A 14223-nucleotide genomic window follows, 5' to 3' on the forward strand; every position below is an offset into this window, starting at 1 on the left:
CCCCAGGCAATTGATCTTGTTTGCTTCAATTTCCTCATGTGTAAAATGAGGATAATTACAGCACCTATCTTTCATTTTATCTTTAATGTGAGTTAACATGTGTAAAGTGCTTTCCAAGTATAAAAATGCTTATTATTATACCTTTCATTTTATCCTTAATATGAGATAACGTGTAAAGTGCTTCGCAAATATTAAAATGCTTATTATTAACTGTTTGATCATATGTATTATGTTCTGATACTTTGGATTATTTCTTAAAGAGCTTTTCATATTTTTTATATTCCTCATACTGGAAATCTTAACTGTATTATAATGTTCTATAATAATATAATTTATTTAATTTCCCTACTGGAAATTTTTTTGGGGATATACATAGATTGCTTCTGGTTTGGTGGGTGGGGTTTGCAATAGGAAATGATAGGGATTTTTCAGCAGAGAGCTCTGTTTTTCTTTTATAATATTATTGGCTTAATTCCAACACTTTAATTACCAGGTGACCTTTATTCTTTAGGTCATCCCTTATGCCATTCCTAGATGTTCCTATCCTACAATGCCCAGGTTTCCGGGTTCCCTGCCCACTTCTCCCCACTAAGGGGGCACTCACCTGCGGGGGCCCTGTGAGCAACAGCCTGCGGGGATGGAAGCTCCGGGAGCCAGCAGCATCCCCCTGGTTGTTGTAGTCAGCGTGATGCTGCCGGGCAGCTGTCCACTGCCGGTAGTAGAGGGACTGCTCCTCACTGGTCATGTCCTTGTGCAAAAAGGGTCTCAGAGAGCTCACCCACGACACGTCAGCGTGCGGAAGGAGCGAGGTGGAGGAGGGCATCTGCCCGCTCTTCTGAGAGCCTAGGAGGCTGTAGGCGGCTTTGGACAATATCACAATGCGCGGAAGGGACATGTTCAAAGACCGGCAGTCTTTGTTGGCCTGTCCTGGCCACTGGAAGGTCCGGGACATGGAGGAAGAAGAGGAAGGCTTGGAGCTGGTGCTGCTTGCCATCTGATGGCCCAGGGAGTCACACTCTTGCTTCAAGGGGTCCCCGGTGGCCGGTTCCGGAGAAACGCCTTCCTCAAGCCTTGAGCTGTTGGCTGCATGGTGGAAGCTGTGGGTTGAGTTCTGCTTCTGGGCTGCACAAGAGGAGCTCACTCCGTTCTCTGCTATGGAACCTGGAAGAGGAAGAACAGAGACCATCCCACAACCTCTTGTCAAGGATGCTCGGTACAGGAGTGCTGCCCAACCTTGCAGAGTCTGGGGGAAGTAATGTCGGCTGCCTGGGGGGAAAGAATCAAAACTACTCCTTCAACGATTCAGACCGGTTCCAATGTGATGGAGAGAGCCATCTACACCGAGAGAGAGACTGTGGGGACTACGTGTGGATCACGACATAGCATTTTCTCTCCTTTGTTGCTGTTTGCTTGCATTTTGTTTTCTTTCTCATTTTTTTTCCTTTTTGATTTGATTTTTCTTGTGTAGCATGATTGTATAAATAGATATGCATATACTGAATTCAAACATTTACAATATTTAACATATATTGGATTACTTGCCATCTACAAGGTTTTGCAAGGGTTAATGTTGAAAAATTATCCATGCATATGTTTTGAAAATAAAAACAGCTTTAAAATAAAAATAAATAAAAGAGGGAAATTATTTTTTAAAAAAGAACTACTTGCTCAAAATCCCTGTGTTTCTTGAGGAACTACACTGAGCCTGAAGGTGTAATATCAACAAGCTAGAGGGATTTCAGAGAGCAAGGTGCTACCACAACCAAAAAGAATAGTGTTTTCCTTACCTCCTGAATCTCTAAATCACCTTTGGAAGGGCAGAAGATTCTAGGGATCATTGCCTCGCTGATTCCCACCAGCTACCACCAAAAAATACCAACCAGAATAAAAAAGCGGTATTGTTTTTGATGAGGTACTAATTGGCTGTGTAATTGTAAGCAGACCATTAATCTGGATCAGATTCTGGTCACGTTACATTACAAATACTTATATAAGAGAGTAGCCTGCAGATCACCTGGGGGATTCTTATAAACTTTCAGTAACGAGCTTCACTACCTCAAAGAGAATCCTGAGACTCGATTACTCTCTCCCCCCATTACATTGGAGTAGCCAGTTCTTGTGCAAAGAGATCTGGGGGAGCAGTAGGGAAATGAAAATATATTAGCAGCTATATCACTCTCATTAGAACACAGCCAAGAAGAAGGCTGCCCATACAAATTACCCATGTTCTACTTAGAATCACCAATTTGGTGGCATATTGGGTAAAAGAAAAAATGTTAACATCACAGCTGGGTTTGTCACTGAAGTAGCTAGCCAAATTATTTCAGCAAATGAACACAGGCTCAAAGCTTCTGCACTGGAAAGAATTTGGCTAAGGACAAATAACATTGTACCCTACCATAATATCCAACAGGATTTCAGTATTTTTTTGCTGAAGCAATTAGGGTTAAGTGACTTGCCCAGGGTCACACAGCTAGGAGTGTTAAGTATCTGAGGTCATATTTGAACTCAGGTCCTCCTGATTTCAGGGCTGGTGCTTTATCCACTGCACCACTTAACTGACCCTACTTCTTGATACTCTTAAGGATTAAGGGAAATTGTGAAAATGGATGTGAATTACTCTGGGTGGTTAATAGCTTTTTCAAGAAATGCTTTGTTGTCATATTACTAATTATCGTTTTCCAGAACTCTGTGACTGAGGTCATTGAAAGGTACTGTAAAAGCAAAATCAAATTCTATCTGCTCTGTAGTCCCAGCCAGCCCTTCCTAATTCTTTAATACCTTATGCCTCTTTGCCTGGAGAATCCCTCCTAATGAAAGACATAAGAAAAATTAACTAAATCACTGACCTGATGTTCCAGTGACTACACTGCTATTGCTCTGGGGTCTCTCCAAATCAATCAGCAGCTCATCAGAGTCATTTTCACTGCTGCTCGTTCTCTCATGCTCTTTCTCACTAAGATCCAGGGCAACAATGGGCCCTCGGATGACTTCTTTGGAGACGTAGCAACATGCCAAGCCCACCTCCTGTTCTAAGGCTGTTCGAGTTAAATAGCTCGAGTCGATTAACCGGAGATCACAGTACTTCAGGGATCTGTTAAAAAAAATATGTTCACTTTCTGAATTTTGCATTTTGAATGGAAACAGCTGTGTACATATGTTTGTTTATTTGCAAGAGATATTCCAAATGTCTTTTGGATCTGGTATGGGACATGTACCATTTCTGCCTCCATCCCTTCTGTATCACTGACAATGACACTTCCTACCTCCACAAAAGAGTGCATGGGGATCAGGATTGCTTAGGGAGACTACTGAGGTAGACATGGCTACTGCTCCAGCACTGTGGTTCTCTGGGACTTGTTTTGACCCTGGGAGGCAAGAATCCTTCTTATTGCTGTCTACACTTATAGGATCCCTCCTCTGAAACTGACAAATGAGTGGGGATGTAGAGGGATGCTCCCATCTCTGGCTCTGTCTGTCTGTCTGTCACTCTCTAGATTATAAACTCAGCACTGGGCAACATTCTCATGGATTTTTCTTAAATGTCCAGGTGCATCCAAATTTTAAAAATGTAGCCTCTCCCCCAATAATAGGGATAGGGGCTGGATCTGTGATTCTTCTGAAATAGGAAATTTCCAGACCAGTTGAGGAAATTCCTCTGTCAACACAAGTTAATTACTTCCCTGAAATTTTAAAGGTCCAACAACTTGCTAGTATTGGTCAGATCAGTACAAGTCAAAGATGGGAGGACCCGAGCACAAATTTTCCTGGCTTCAAGGCTTTCTCTCCATCCATTATGTCACATTATTCCTTTCCTGAACTTCTCTCAGGTGATAAACATTTTACTAAATGATCCATGAAAGGCTAGTTTGACTAATTTTCTAATCCTCACACTGTGAGATTTTACTCACAAATTTAAAAGGTTTTTATTCAAGAAGGATTATTTCCCATTATACACAGCAACAATAAAACTGTGAGATGATCAACTATAGACTTGGATCTTCTCAGCAATTCAGTGATCCAAGGCAATTCCAATAAACTTTGGATGGAAAATGCCATCCACATTCAGAGAGAGAATTATGGAGACTGAATGCAGATTGAAATACACTATTTTCACCTTTTTTCTTCATGTTTTTTCCTTTTGATCTGATTTTTATTTCCCAACATGACTCATATGGAAGTAGAAAAAAAAATGAATGTATTATATTGGATTACTTTCTGTCTGGGTGGAGGAGGTGGGGGAGTGGGGAGGAAATTGGAACACAAGGTTTTGCAAGGGTCAATGTTGAAAAATTGTCCATATATATGGACAATTTTGTTTTTGAAATTTTTTGAAATTTCAATTGAAATTTTGAAAATAAAAAGCTTTGATAAAAATGAATGTACATGTATAAATCTAAAAAGAAGGAAGGAAAAAAAGGAGAAGGAGGAGGAGGAGAAAAAGGAGGGAGAAGGAGAAGAAAGAAGATAAGGAGAAAAAGGAAAAGGAAGAAGACAAAGACAAAGAAGAAAGACAATGATGACATGTTTCCAAAGCAAAACACTTTTGTGTTACATATTTGAATCAACAGGAATAGACCTAACATGTCAACAGGATATATTATTTCAGCCACTCAGAGTACAGGGTACTTTTTCACCCACAGTAGGCAATATTCTCTTGTGCAGCTGTCTTCCCCATCTGGTTGCCTCTTCTAAGCCTGTGGATTTCTCCAAAACCAGGGTATCTTTTATTTTTAAGGTAGCAGCCTCTGGATATTACAGAGGGAAGAAAATCAGACAGTGTTTCCCATCCTTCTTTACCAAGCTGTGCTCTAGGCACAGACAAAGAATAGAATACGTGGCCATTATTAACTTTTCTTGGCCTTAACCTTTCATTCTAAATAATGACTGGTAGAGGGTGAGAAATGGTTGTTTAACAATACCTGGGGAAGGTTTCTCCAAGAGGGTCCTTTCCAGTTAATATTACAATACAGGGTAGACCTTCTAAATCTTGATAAGTCCGAGGAACCCATTCTTCTTGTTCATTTCCTCTCCAACTCTGCCAAGAAAAAAGTCATTTGATAAAATTAAGCCTCTGTTATTTTCAGTTAAGTCCATCTTCACCTACATCTGGGGAACTAAATTCTAGACAAGGTTACAATCCCAAAGGAATCCTGATTTAGTTGATGAATATGAGGGATTGTGGATTTTTAATTTAGGGTCTATGAACTTTAAAAATATATATACATATATATTGATAACTGTATCCAAATGGAACTGATTTTATTTATAATCTTATGTATTTTATTTTAAGCATTTAAAAACATTATTCTGAGGAGCTCATCTATAGAGTTAAGAACTCTTGTAATATAGGGATGCATTATCCCACAAAAGAATATAGATCAATTCAGTCTAAGGTAGAATGTGACATAGTTTTATTCCAATTTTTAACACTGGATTACTATTAACAGGAAAGAGAATAGCTATTGTGAGCATCAGACAAAATCATGTATCTGAAACATCATGTAAATTCTGAACAAGAAAACAAATTTTAGCTATTATAATTTTATGTGATATAAAATATGATGAAATAGATAACATTATACATTTTTGGTCTTCTGATCTAACAATGAAAAAGACCCCAAAGACACTCTCTTCACAAATAAACACCCTGGAATTTTTGTCTGAAAAAGTTTTCCTTGCTTTCTAAATTGCATTCTGGATTCTCCTGTCTTCCTCTACTATGCCATAGATAACTCTTCACCATGAAAGCTCACTTTGCCCCTGGACTTCACACACTGGAAGTACCCTGCAGCTGCTCTCTCTGATCAACTGATTTCTCTCAGAACCTCCATTTAAAGTCAGCCACATCTTTGTTCTCCAGGCTATGCATCTGACTCTCCCATACTTTCTCTACAACATCTGGGTACCGAGTATCTTCATTTTTTCCTTTCTCACCCCTCAACCTGATAGGTTTCTTTTATGTCATGTCTTTTTCCATCAGGATATAAGTTCCTTAGATGCATTTAGGAACTGTATTTTTTTTTCCTTCTCATATTTGGTATCTCCAATGCTTAGCACAGTGCCTACAACTTAATAATCCCAATAAATAAATACCTGCAGACTTGGACCCCCAAAAGACAGCTTTATATATAAATGATGAATTTGTAAACTTCATTTAAATAGATACTACTTTCAGTCAGAAAATTAATCACCAAATAAATATTTCTTATAAGCTCTTTACCTTTCCTTTGTCAAATTTGCTTTATAAATTGCTACATTTCTTTTAAGTCAACCAACATAAACTACTACTACTTAAGACTTCAAACTTACTAGCCTTTCCAAAAGGTTATTCTGTTAAAGACTGAAAATATAACTTCTTTAAAGATTTTCAAATATAATAATCATGTTATTTCCATCTTAGTTGTCTACTTTGCTACAAAAAGTTCACTCTCTAACATAACTACAATTACTATTATTTTGAGATAAAATTCATAAGACTTTGTGTTTATGCTTTCATTAAGGGTTTGTACAACAAGAATTAGGCTGGGCTTAGTGACTATTGTTCACTTGTATCTGACTTATGACCCCATAGATCATAGCTAATGCAGGCCATGAGTTTTTCTTTTCAAAGATACTGGATTGGTTAACCATTTCTTTTTCCATAAAATTAAGGATAGGTAGAGGTTAAGTGACTTATCTAGAGTCACATAGCTAGTAAGTGGGTAAAGGAAAACTTGAACTCCAATCTTTCTGACTGTAGGCCCAGAACTCTATCCACTAAATCCTATAGCAGTTTCTAAGGTCTGATCACACTGATAGTCAAAAGTGAAAACCAAGAAGCAGGGTAGAAAGAGATGGGAAATGATGAAAATACAGTCTTGCATGCATTCAGAACACTTACACACTTAAAAATAATCAGTGGGTGACAAGTAAAAACTAGAATTTTAAAAAGTCAGTGAATAAAATAATATTATGATAGAGAATGAGAATTTTCATCTGTTTATGTCCTGATAAAGAATGGAGATCTATTGAAAGGAAACTAATCTTTTTTTTTTTTCCCATAGCTGATCATCTTATATTATTGCTGTTACTTTGTACTTTGTACATAGTACAATTCACTTTGTATGAGCTCATGGAAGTTTTTCCAGGTTTTTCTGAGAGCACTATGCTCATCTTTTCTTTCTTTTATTCTTCTTTCCTTCCTTTTTTTTGAATTCAACAATATTTTATTTTTCCAAATACAAGATAATTTTCAACATTCATTTTTTGTAAGATTTTGAGTTCCAATCTGTTCTTCCTCCCTTTCTTATCTACCCCTCTCCCCAATCTGAAATAGGTTATACATGCACAATCATTTAAAACATATTAAGGAAACTAATCTTCATAAATGTATCCACAATTCCTTCAATTTGAAACTGTGATCAAAGAAATTCCAACTACAGGTATCTGAAGGCAGAAAAGCATAGCCCAATTTGTTCAGCTGTCATTTGGAACTGACCATTCTGAGTAATTAGTTTGAAGGGCTTTTGGAATCCTACAATTAATTTCATCAGAAAGAAAAAATAAAACAGTTTTAGGAAAAAGATGCTTTTGGAAAATATTTCCCCCCACATATTTGGCACATAAAAGAGAACTCAATATCCTTCATTTGATTGATGCACATTTGTTGAATTACCTTGGTGAGAAGATTCTTTGAAAGAGGAATGATGCTGTTTATTTCTTTTTTTCTTTTTAAGCACTTCAGGGTTTATTTTAGTGCTGATTGCTCATTACTTTCTTATTATCTATAGGATTTAAAGAAACTCTTCTGGGAACCTCATCAGTCTACTGTACTGCCAAGTATGTTAGAATCAGATCAGGATGGTGGGAGAACAGTAGCTACACTGAATAGCTACAAGGAATTTTGTCTTCAAAACTTGACAAAAAATAACAAACATCATTTATAATCTTGGCTAGTAGCACAGAAAATTATTTTTTCATTTACAATGTTACTTGCCCAGATATCTTTCCCAACTGATCAGGGACTTAGAATGAGACTGCCCTCCAAAGGAGTTTTAAACATTAAAACATTATCGCTTTTATAAATGTCAGAACAGTGTGGCTAAATGTTTAGTCTAGGAAATGACCTTGAAGCTCAATGTCAAGGAAGACTATTTTTAAAATGGCTTTATCTGTTCTAGAGAAATTTCCTTCTCTCTCTATTTGTCTACCTGCTCCTCTCTCCATTTCTTTTGAAATTGAGGCAAGTAAACTGAATACAATATAAAATAGGGCAGTTAAAATTGAGACACTGTAACAGAAATAGATAGGACAATTAGATGGACCTACTTCCACCCTTAAAAGGGGAGGGAAATGGTAAAGAAATAAATTGGTAAATGTTGGACTATTTGACAGAGCTGCTACAGTTTTGCCTATGGTATGAAGATCTTAGAATATTTTCACATAGCTACTTCCCTAACTGCTAAAAGAAGAGATTACCAAAAGGGTCTTGATCTGTCCTTATAATTTTAAGATTTTAAGTCATTTTGACATGGGGGGGGGGAGTTGGGTTTGGGGTCTGGAAGAGTAGGTGATAATACAAACTGTTTAAATGTACCGTGTAGACATTCTTTCAAGGAATCTCTAGAGCTGTTCTGGAGTCATGGGATACTATGTGGAACACAGTGCAAGACTGAAATCGAAATTATCCAAGGATATTCTAGCAGTCTGGGACTATATCAGGAAGCAAGTCTAGATTGGTTGAGTCTGGACAGTCTACTAAATCCACAAGGATGGTCTGGCTCTGATTTAGGCTGATATGAACTATGTGGAAGGTTCACATAGATTCACAATAGATTTATTTGGATCTTAAGAGATCTTCTGAGCCCAACTCCTTAAAAAGATTTCTAATAACAAGAAGTAATTTTACAAATTCTATTTCAATATTTCCAATGAAAGGAGAAGCAAACTGGGTCTGGGCCCTGTAACTATTTCTATTTTTGGAGTTTTTTTTTTTAAGGACCTAGTTGTGGCTGAAACAAACTATATAGTTGTCTATTAGGAAGTTCTGGATTGGGATGTGTTTTTAAACTCACATTTTTGGGACTTTGCAATTAAATCGGATGTTGGTTTGAGAGTTTCACAGTCAATGTAAGCTTTAAAGGACAGATGCTGGTCTAATAGTGCCTTTAAAGACCCTTCACTTTTATTTTGTTAATACAAAAAAATAGCTTTACTATGTTTTAGTTTTCTCCTAAGGGACTCTGAACTAGTGACTGGGAGTATAAATAAGCCACCAAGTTAGCATGGATAAAAGGGTAACTAAAACAGGATAGTATTTATTAGAAAAAAAATCAGAAAAGATCTTTAGTCCTTGGTTCTCACTGCTTTGCAGCAACAGAACACGAAGCATAAGGAGTTATTCTTACCTGCCTGAACTCCTTCACCTTTCTTATTTTATTAGCACTGTTCAAAAAGTATATACATTATACATCTCATTCAGCAAATATTTATCAAGTGTTACTCTGTGCAATGTATTGCTAGGCAATGAATATCTTAAAATCTTGCTACCTTCAAGTGCAGCTAGGTGGTGAAATGGGCATAGCACTAGACCTTCAGTCAGGAAGATTTATCTTCCTGAAATCAAATCTGGTTTCAGACACTTATCTGTGTGACCTTGGGCACTTAACTTCATTTATCTCAGTTTCCTTATTCATAAAAATGATTGTGAGAAGGAAATTGCAAACTATTGCCAAGAAAACCCCAAATAGTGTCACAAAGAGTCAGAAATGACCAAATAATGATAACCTTCAAGTTCAGATGCTCCAAATGGCCAATGGAAGATTATAAGCAACAGAAGCTTACAATGAGGATCTAAACTGCCACTTATGTGATCTGAGATTTTGTTAATAATTGCAAATCTTAGAACTTAGGAGAAACATAAGAAAAAAATGATATGTAACATATGTAACATTCCATGAACTCAATGTCACTTTACTAAAATCTCATCAATTACTATTATTCATAATTGCAAATGTATCATATTCCAACAAAAAATCAGAGGGAGATATGATTATCCATAAAGTACCATACTTCATGACTCAATAAAATTGCTGATTTTAGTAAAAAATCAAGAGTTTCTTCTACTTTTTGGTTTGTTATGTTATGTTCTCAATTGCTGTTCAACATGACACAAGGCACTCCACAGAATGCTTTTTACAGAAGAAAATTAGTGAATGGGTAATTTTCTAGATAGGACCTTTGATATTTAAGAGAAATAACTCTATCTTATTTATGATAAGATAGATGTATTATATTCATTCATCTTGAACAGTCAGTAAATATTAGACTAAATATAGCTATTTCCTTTTTTTGTACCTGTAGCATGAATACCAACTCAAGATGCTTAAAAGGGACATTAATTTTTGAGCCAGAAAAACTTTTGGAAGTTATTTAGATCAATTCCTTTAGTTATTTTATAGATGATGAAACTATTCCAAGATCATACAATAGTAAGTAACAGAATTAAGATTTGAATCAATGTCCAGGCTGTAAATATTTTGCTTTCATCTGTACCATTTCCCTTTGATTATCGGGTAGGCATATAAATTGCAGGATAACTGAAGACAAGGATCCTTGAACCTGAGGCTGAGGTTAAAATCAAGCAAAGACAATACATGTGTATATATACATATATGCATATACATGCACACATATATTTTTAAAACTCTTAACCAAAAATGCTTACTATTTTAGGAAGGGGGAGGGGAGAGAGAAAAAATCTGGAACTCAAAATCTTGTGAAAATGAATACTCAAAATTGTTTTACATATAATTGGGGAAAATTATAAAAATAAGTTTTAAAAGTTAATAAAAAAGAAACTGAATAAATCAGAATAGTATTCAGACTAGTAGTCTGATACTGAGTGGTGGGGGGCAGGGAAGAGGGACAGGAAGTAATCTTTTTCTTGAAGACATCACAGAACCTAATGAGACTCAGTAGAATCTATGGTGGGAGCAGGTCAGCCAAGATAGGTTAAAAACTGAAGTTAATTGGAATGAGGCTAGGCGAAGCTGGGATAATTCTTGTTCTCAGAGTATAGTTTTAAAACTATATTTATAATTATAAAGATAATTAAATCCCTCAAAAAAGGAATCATAGATCTAGAACTGCCAGAGACCTCAGAGGGATCTAATCCAATTCTCTCATTTTATAAATAAAGCAACTTAGGTCCAGAGAGACTGAATGAGCTCAGATCACACGGTCAGTGTCAGAGACAGAATTTGAATCTATGTCCTCTAAATACAGAGTGAGAGGCTAAGCAGCAGACCAGACAGAACCCTGGACTTGGAATGAGGAAGGTCAGAGTTTAAATCCTACCTCAGATACTAATATACTATGTTACCTTGGCCAAGGGATTTAACCTAAGCCTCAGTTTCCCTATCTATAAAATAAGAATTATTACAGACCCTACCTTATAGAATTGTAGTGAGTATTAAATGAGATAACATATATAAAGCACTATATCAATGCTGGTTATTATTATTATTTCCTCTCTATACTATACATGTTGCCCCCCCCTTCCTTAAAAGTGTCACAAAGATTAAATACTAAACATAGAATAAAATACTGAATAATGAATTTGTTCATAGCTGTTACAAAGATCAAGTTTTGGAGCATCTGAATAGTGGTAGTGGATAGAGCACTGGCCCTGGAGTTATGAAAATCTGAGATCAAATGCAGCCTGAGACACTTAACTTAAATTTATATATATTTATCTAAATATATATTATATATAAGTATATATTTGTTTAAATTTATATTATATAAAAATATAACTATATTATTTAAATATTTGTATTTAACATATTATATAATATGTTATATAAATTAATATTATTACATATTTATAATTACATAAATATAACATAACAATATATTTATATAACATAAAATGGTTTATGTAAAATTATATATAAATATAAGTATATATAAATATAAATTTATATTATAACATAAATGAATTATATTATACATAAAATATATTTATATAAATAAATCACATAAAATATATAAATATATAATTATATCATAATATAATTAAATATTGCACATAAAACTATTTATATAGATTATAAAATCTATATGTAAATTACATTATGATATAAATTATATATAAAATGTATTTATAAGGATAATAAAATTACATATAAATTATATAAAATTACATTGATATAAATTATATACAATTCTATTATAATATAAATTCTATTATATTATATATAAAATATATTTATATAAATTATATTATATAAAAATATATACAAACTATAAAAATTCTATTATAATATAATTTATATTATGTGTAAAATATATTTATATGGATTATAAAATTATATAATAATATAAATTATATCATGTATAAAATATATTTATATGAACTATAAAATTATATATAAATTATATAAAATTATATTTATATATAACTATGTGAGGCTGGGCAAGTTACTTAACCCCAATTACTTAGCAAAACAAAAAACTAAAAACACCCAAAAACAAATTAAAAAAATTAAACCAAAGATCAATTAGGCATCCATGCGAGACTAGGATGAATAACTGGAAAAATGAAGGTGGAAACATCTTATCTGTTGCTGACCTTTATGCGGGCTACGAAGTGGCTGGCGACCTGGAGTTCTGAAGCCGGGTTCCCGAGGATGATTTCGAAGCGGTACTGGAGGCCCAGTTTATCCCGCACCTCCTGCAGCCTCTCCTTTGCCAGCATGGCCAGCTGCACGGAGGGCACCCTAATGATCAGCATGTGCCCCCTCCCACTCTTGTCCTTTCCTGGGGAGCTGATGAGGTCATCCATGATGCTCAGCGTTTCTGGCGTGCTGTGGTCCCGGAGGGACGCCATGGTGGTGAGGGCCATCAGTGCTTCTGAGTACTGTTGAATGAGAAGGTAGCAGCGAATAACCATGCTGTGAAGCCTGGGGTACCTTAAAGAAAACATGTACAATGACGTTACTTAGTATAGCCGGCTGAACTTGGGGATCTCCGCCAGGGGCTCAACGTCAGATTGAAGGCAGGCTGGTCACCGAAGCCTTTGCCAATTGAGGCTCCACCACACTGAGATGCTCTTCTGAAAACTGGAAAGAGTGTCGCTAGGCTGCGAAGGGCTTTAAAAGGGAGATGAATTTATATCTTTGTCCTCAAAGCAACAGAGAGCCACTGGAGTTAATAAGAGAATGACATGTTCAAATTTCTGTTTAATGATCACCATAACCAGCATTTACATAGTATTTTAAGGTCTGCAGAGCGCTTTACAAATACTCTTATTTTTATCCTCACAAGGATAAGGAAATAGATGCTATTATTACCCTTCTTGTAGTTCAGTTGATTTCAATCATATCTGATTTTTTGTGACCCCACTTGGGTTTGTATGTTTGTTTTTTGCCAAAGACACTGAGCGGGTTCTGCCACTTCCTTCTCCAGCTCATTTGACAGATGAGGAAACTGAGGCAAACAAGGTTAAGTGACTTGCCCAGGATCAAACAGCTTGTAAATATCTGAGCCAGATTTAAACTGAGTTCTTCATAATTCTGGGCCAGCTGCCCATTCTTATCCTTATAGATGATGAAACTGAGGCAGATAAAAAGTTAAATAACTGCCCAGGATCCACTGTACTACCTCATTGTCTTGAAGTTTAAATAAAATTGCTTTAGCAGATACATAGAAACAGACTAGAAAGACCAGGGTCACTGTACTGCAGAACCTGGAAAAATAGGAAAAGGTTGGATTATGAAGGACTTTAAAATCAGAGTTGAACATCAGAAAATACAATGAACATATCTTTCTATAAAATATTCCCTTTGGGGGCAAGTAGATGCTGCAATGGATAGAGCACTGGCCCTGGAGTCAGGAGTACCTGAATTCAAATCCAGCCTCAGATATACCTGAAGATTGACGCTATTTGTTAAGGAGGCCATATGTAAAATGGAAATGGTCAAAGGGTCATTTCATACCTAAAGCACTAAATTCTATTTAGAGCTTGAAGCTAGGTTCATAGAGCTAATTAACTGAGAAAATAATACCCCCAAGATTTTGAAAATGTTAGGTTAAGATAAGTTTCCAGTGCCTAAATGGAGATAAGATAATACACATCTATATGTCCTTGTCTTCTCCCTATTGCATCAGTCTAGGAGTTTTGGTTAGGTGAAGGGGAGAGGTTCATCATCCACTCCCTCTACCTTCTCCTTGTCACTC

General features: G+C 35.8%; 1 protein-coding gene across 3 annotated transcripts in view; it reads right to left on the reverse strand.

Moving 5' to 3' along the window:
* The window catches only part of GREB1L (GREB1 like retinoic acid receptor coactivator), a 137138-nt gene that overhangs the window by 24708 nt on the left and 98207 nt on the right, over positions 1 to 14223 (reverse strand). For all 3 annotated transcript variants that reach the window (XM_031946546.1, XM_031946545.1, XM_031946544.1), the window contains 4 exons: positions 12617 to 12956; positions 4923 to 5038; positions 2850 to 3094; positions 605 to 1161 (listed from right to left, as the gene is read on the reverse strand). In XM_031946546.1, the coding sequence (XP_031802406.1) occupies positions 605 to 1161; positions 2850 to 3094; positions 4923 to 5038; positions 12617 to 12956 (1258 nt within the window). The remainder of the gene's footprint in view (positions 1 to 604; positions 1162 to 2849; positions 3095 to 4922; positions 5039 to 12616; positions 12957 to 14223) is intronic.

Source organism: Sarcophilus harrisii, chromosome 1 (assembly GCF_902635505.1).
Source record: "Sarcophilus harrisii chromosome 1, mSarHar1.11, whole genome shotgun sequence".
In the NCBI taxonomy this organism is placed as follows: domain Eukaryota; kingdom Metazoa; phylum Chordata; class Mammalia; order Dasyuromorphia; family Dasyuridae; genus Sarcophilus; species Sarcophilus harrisii.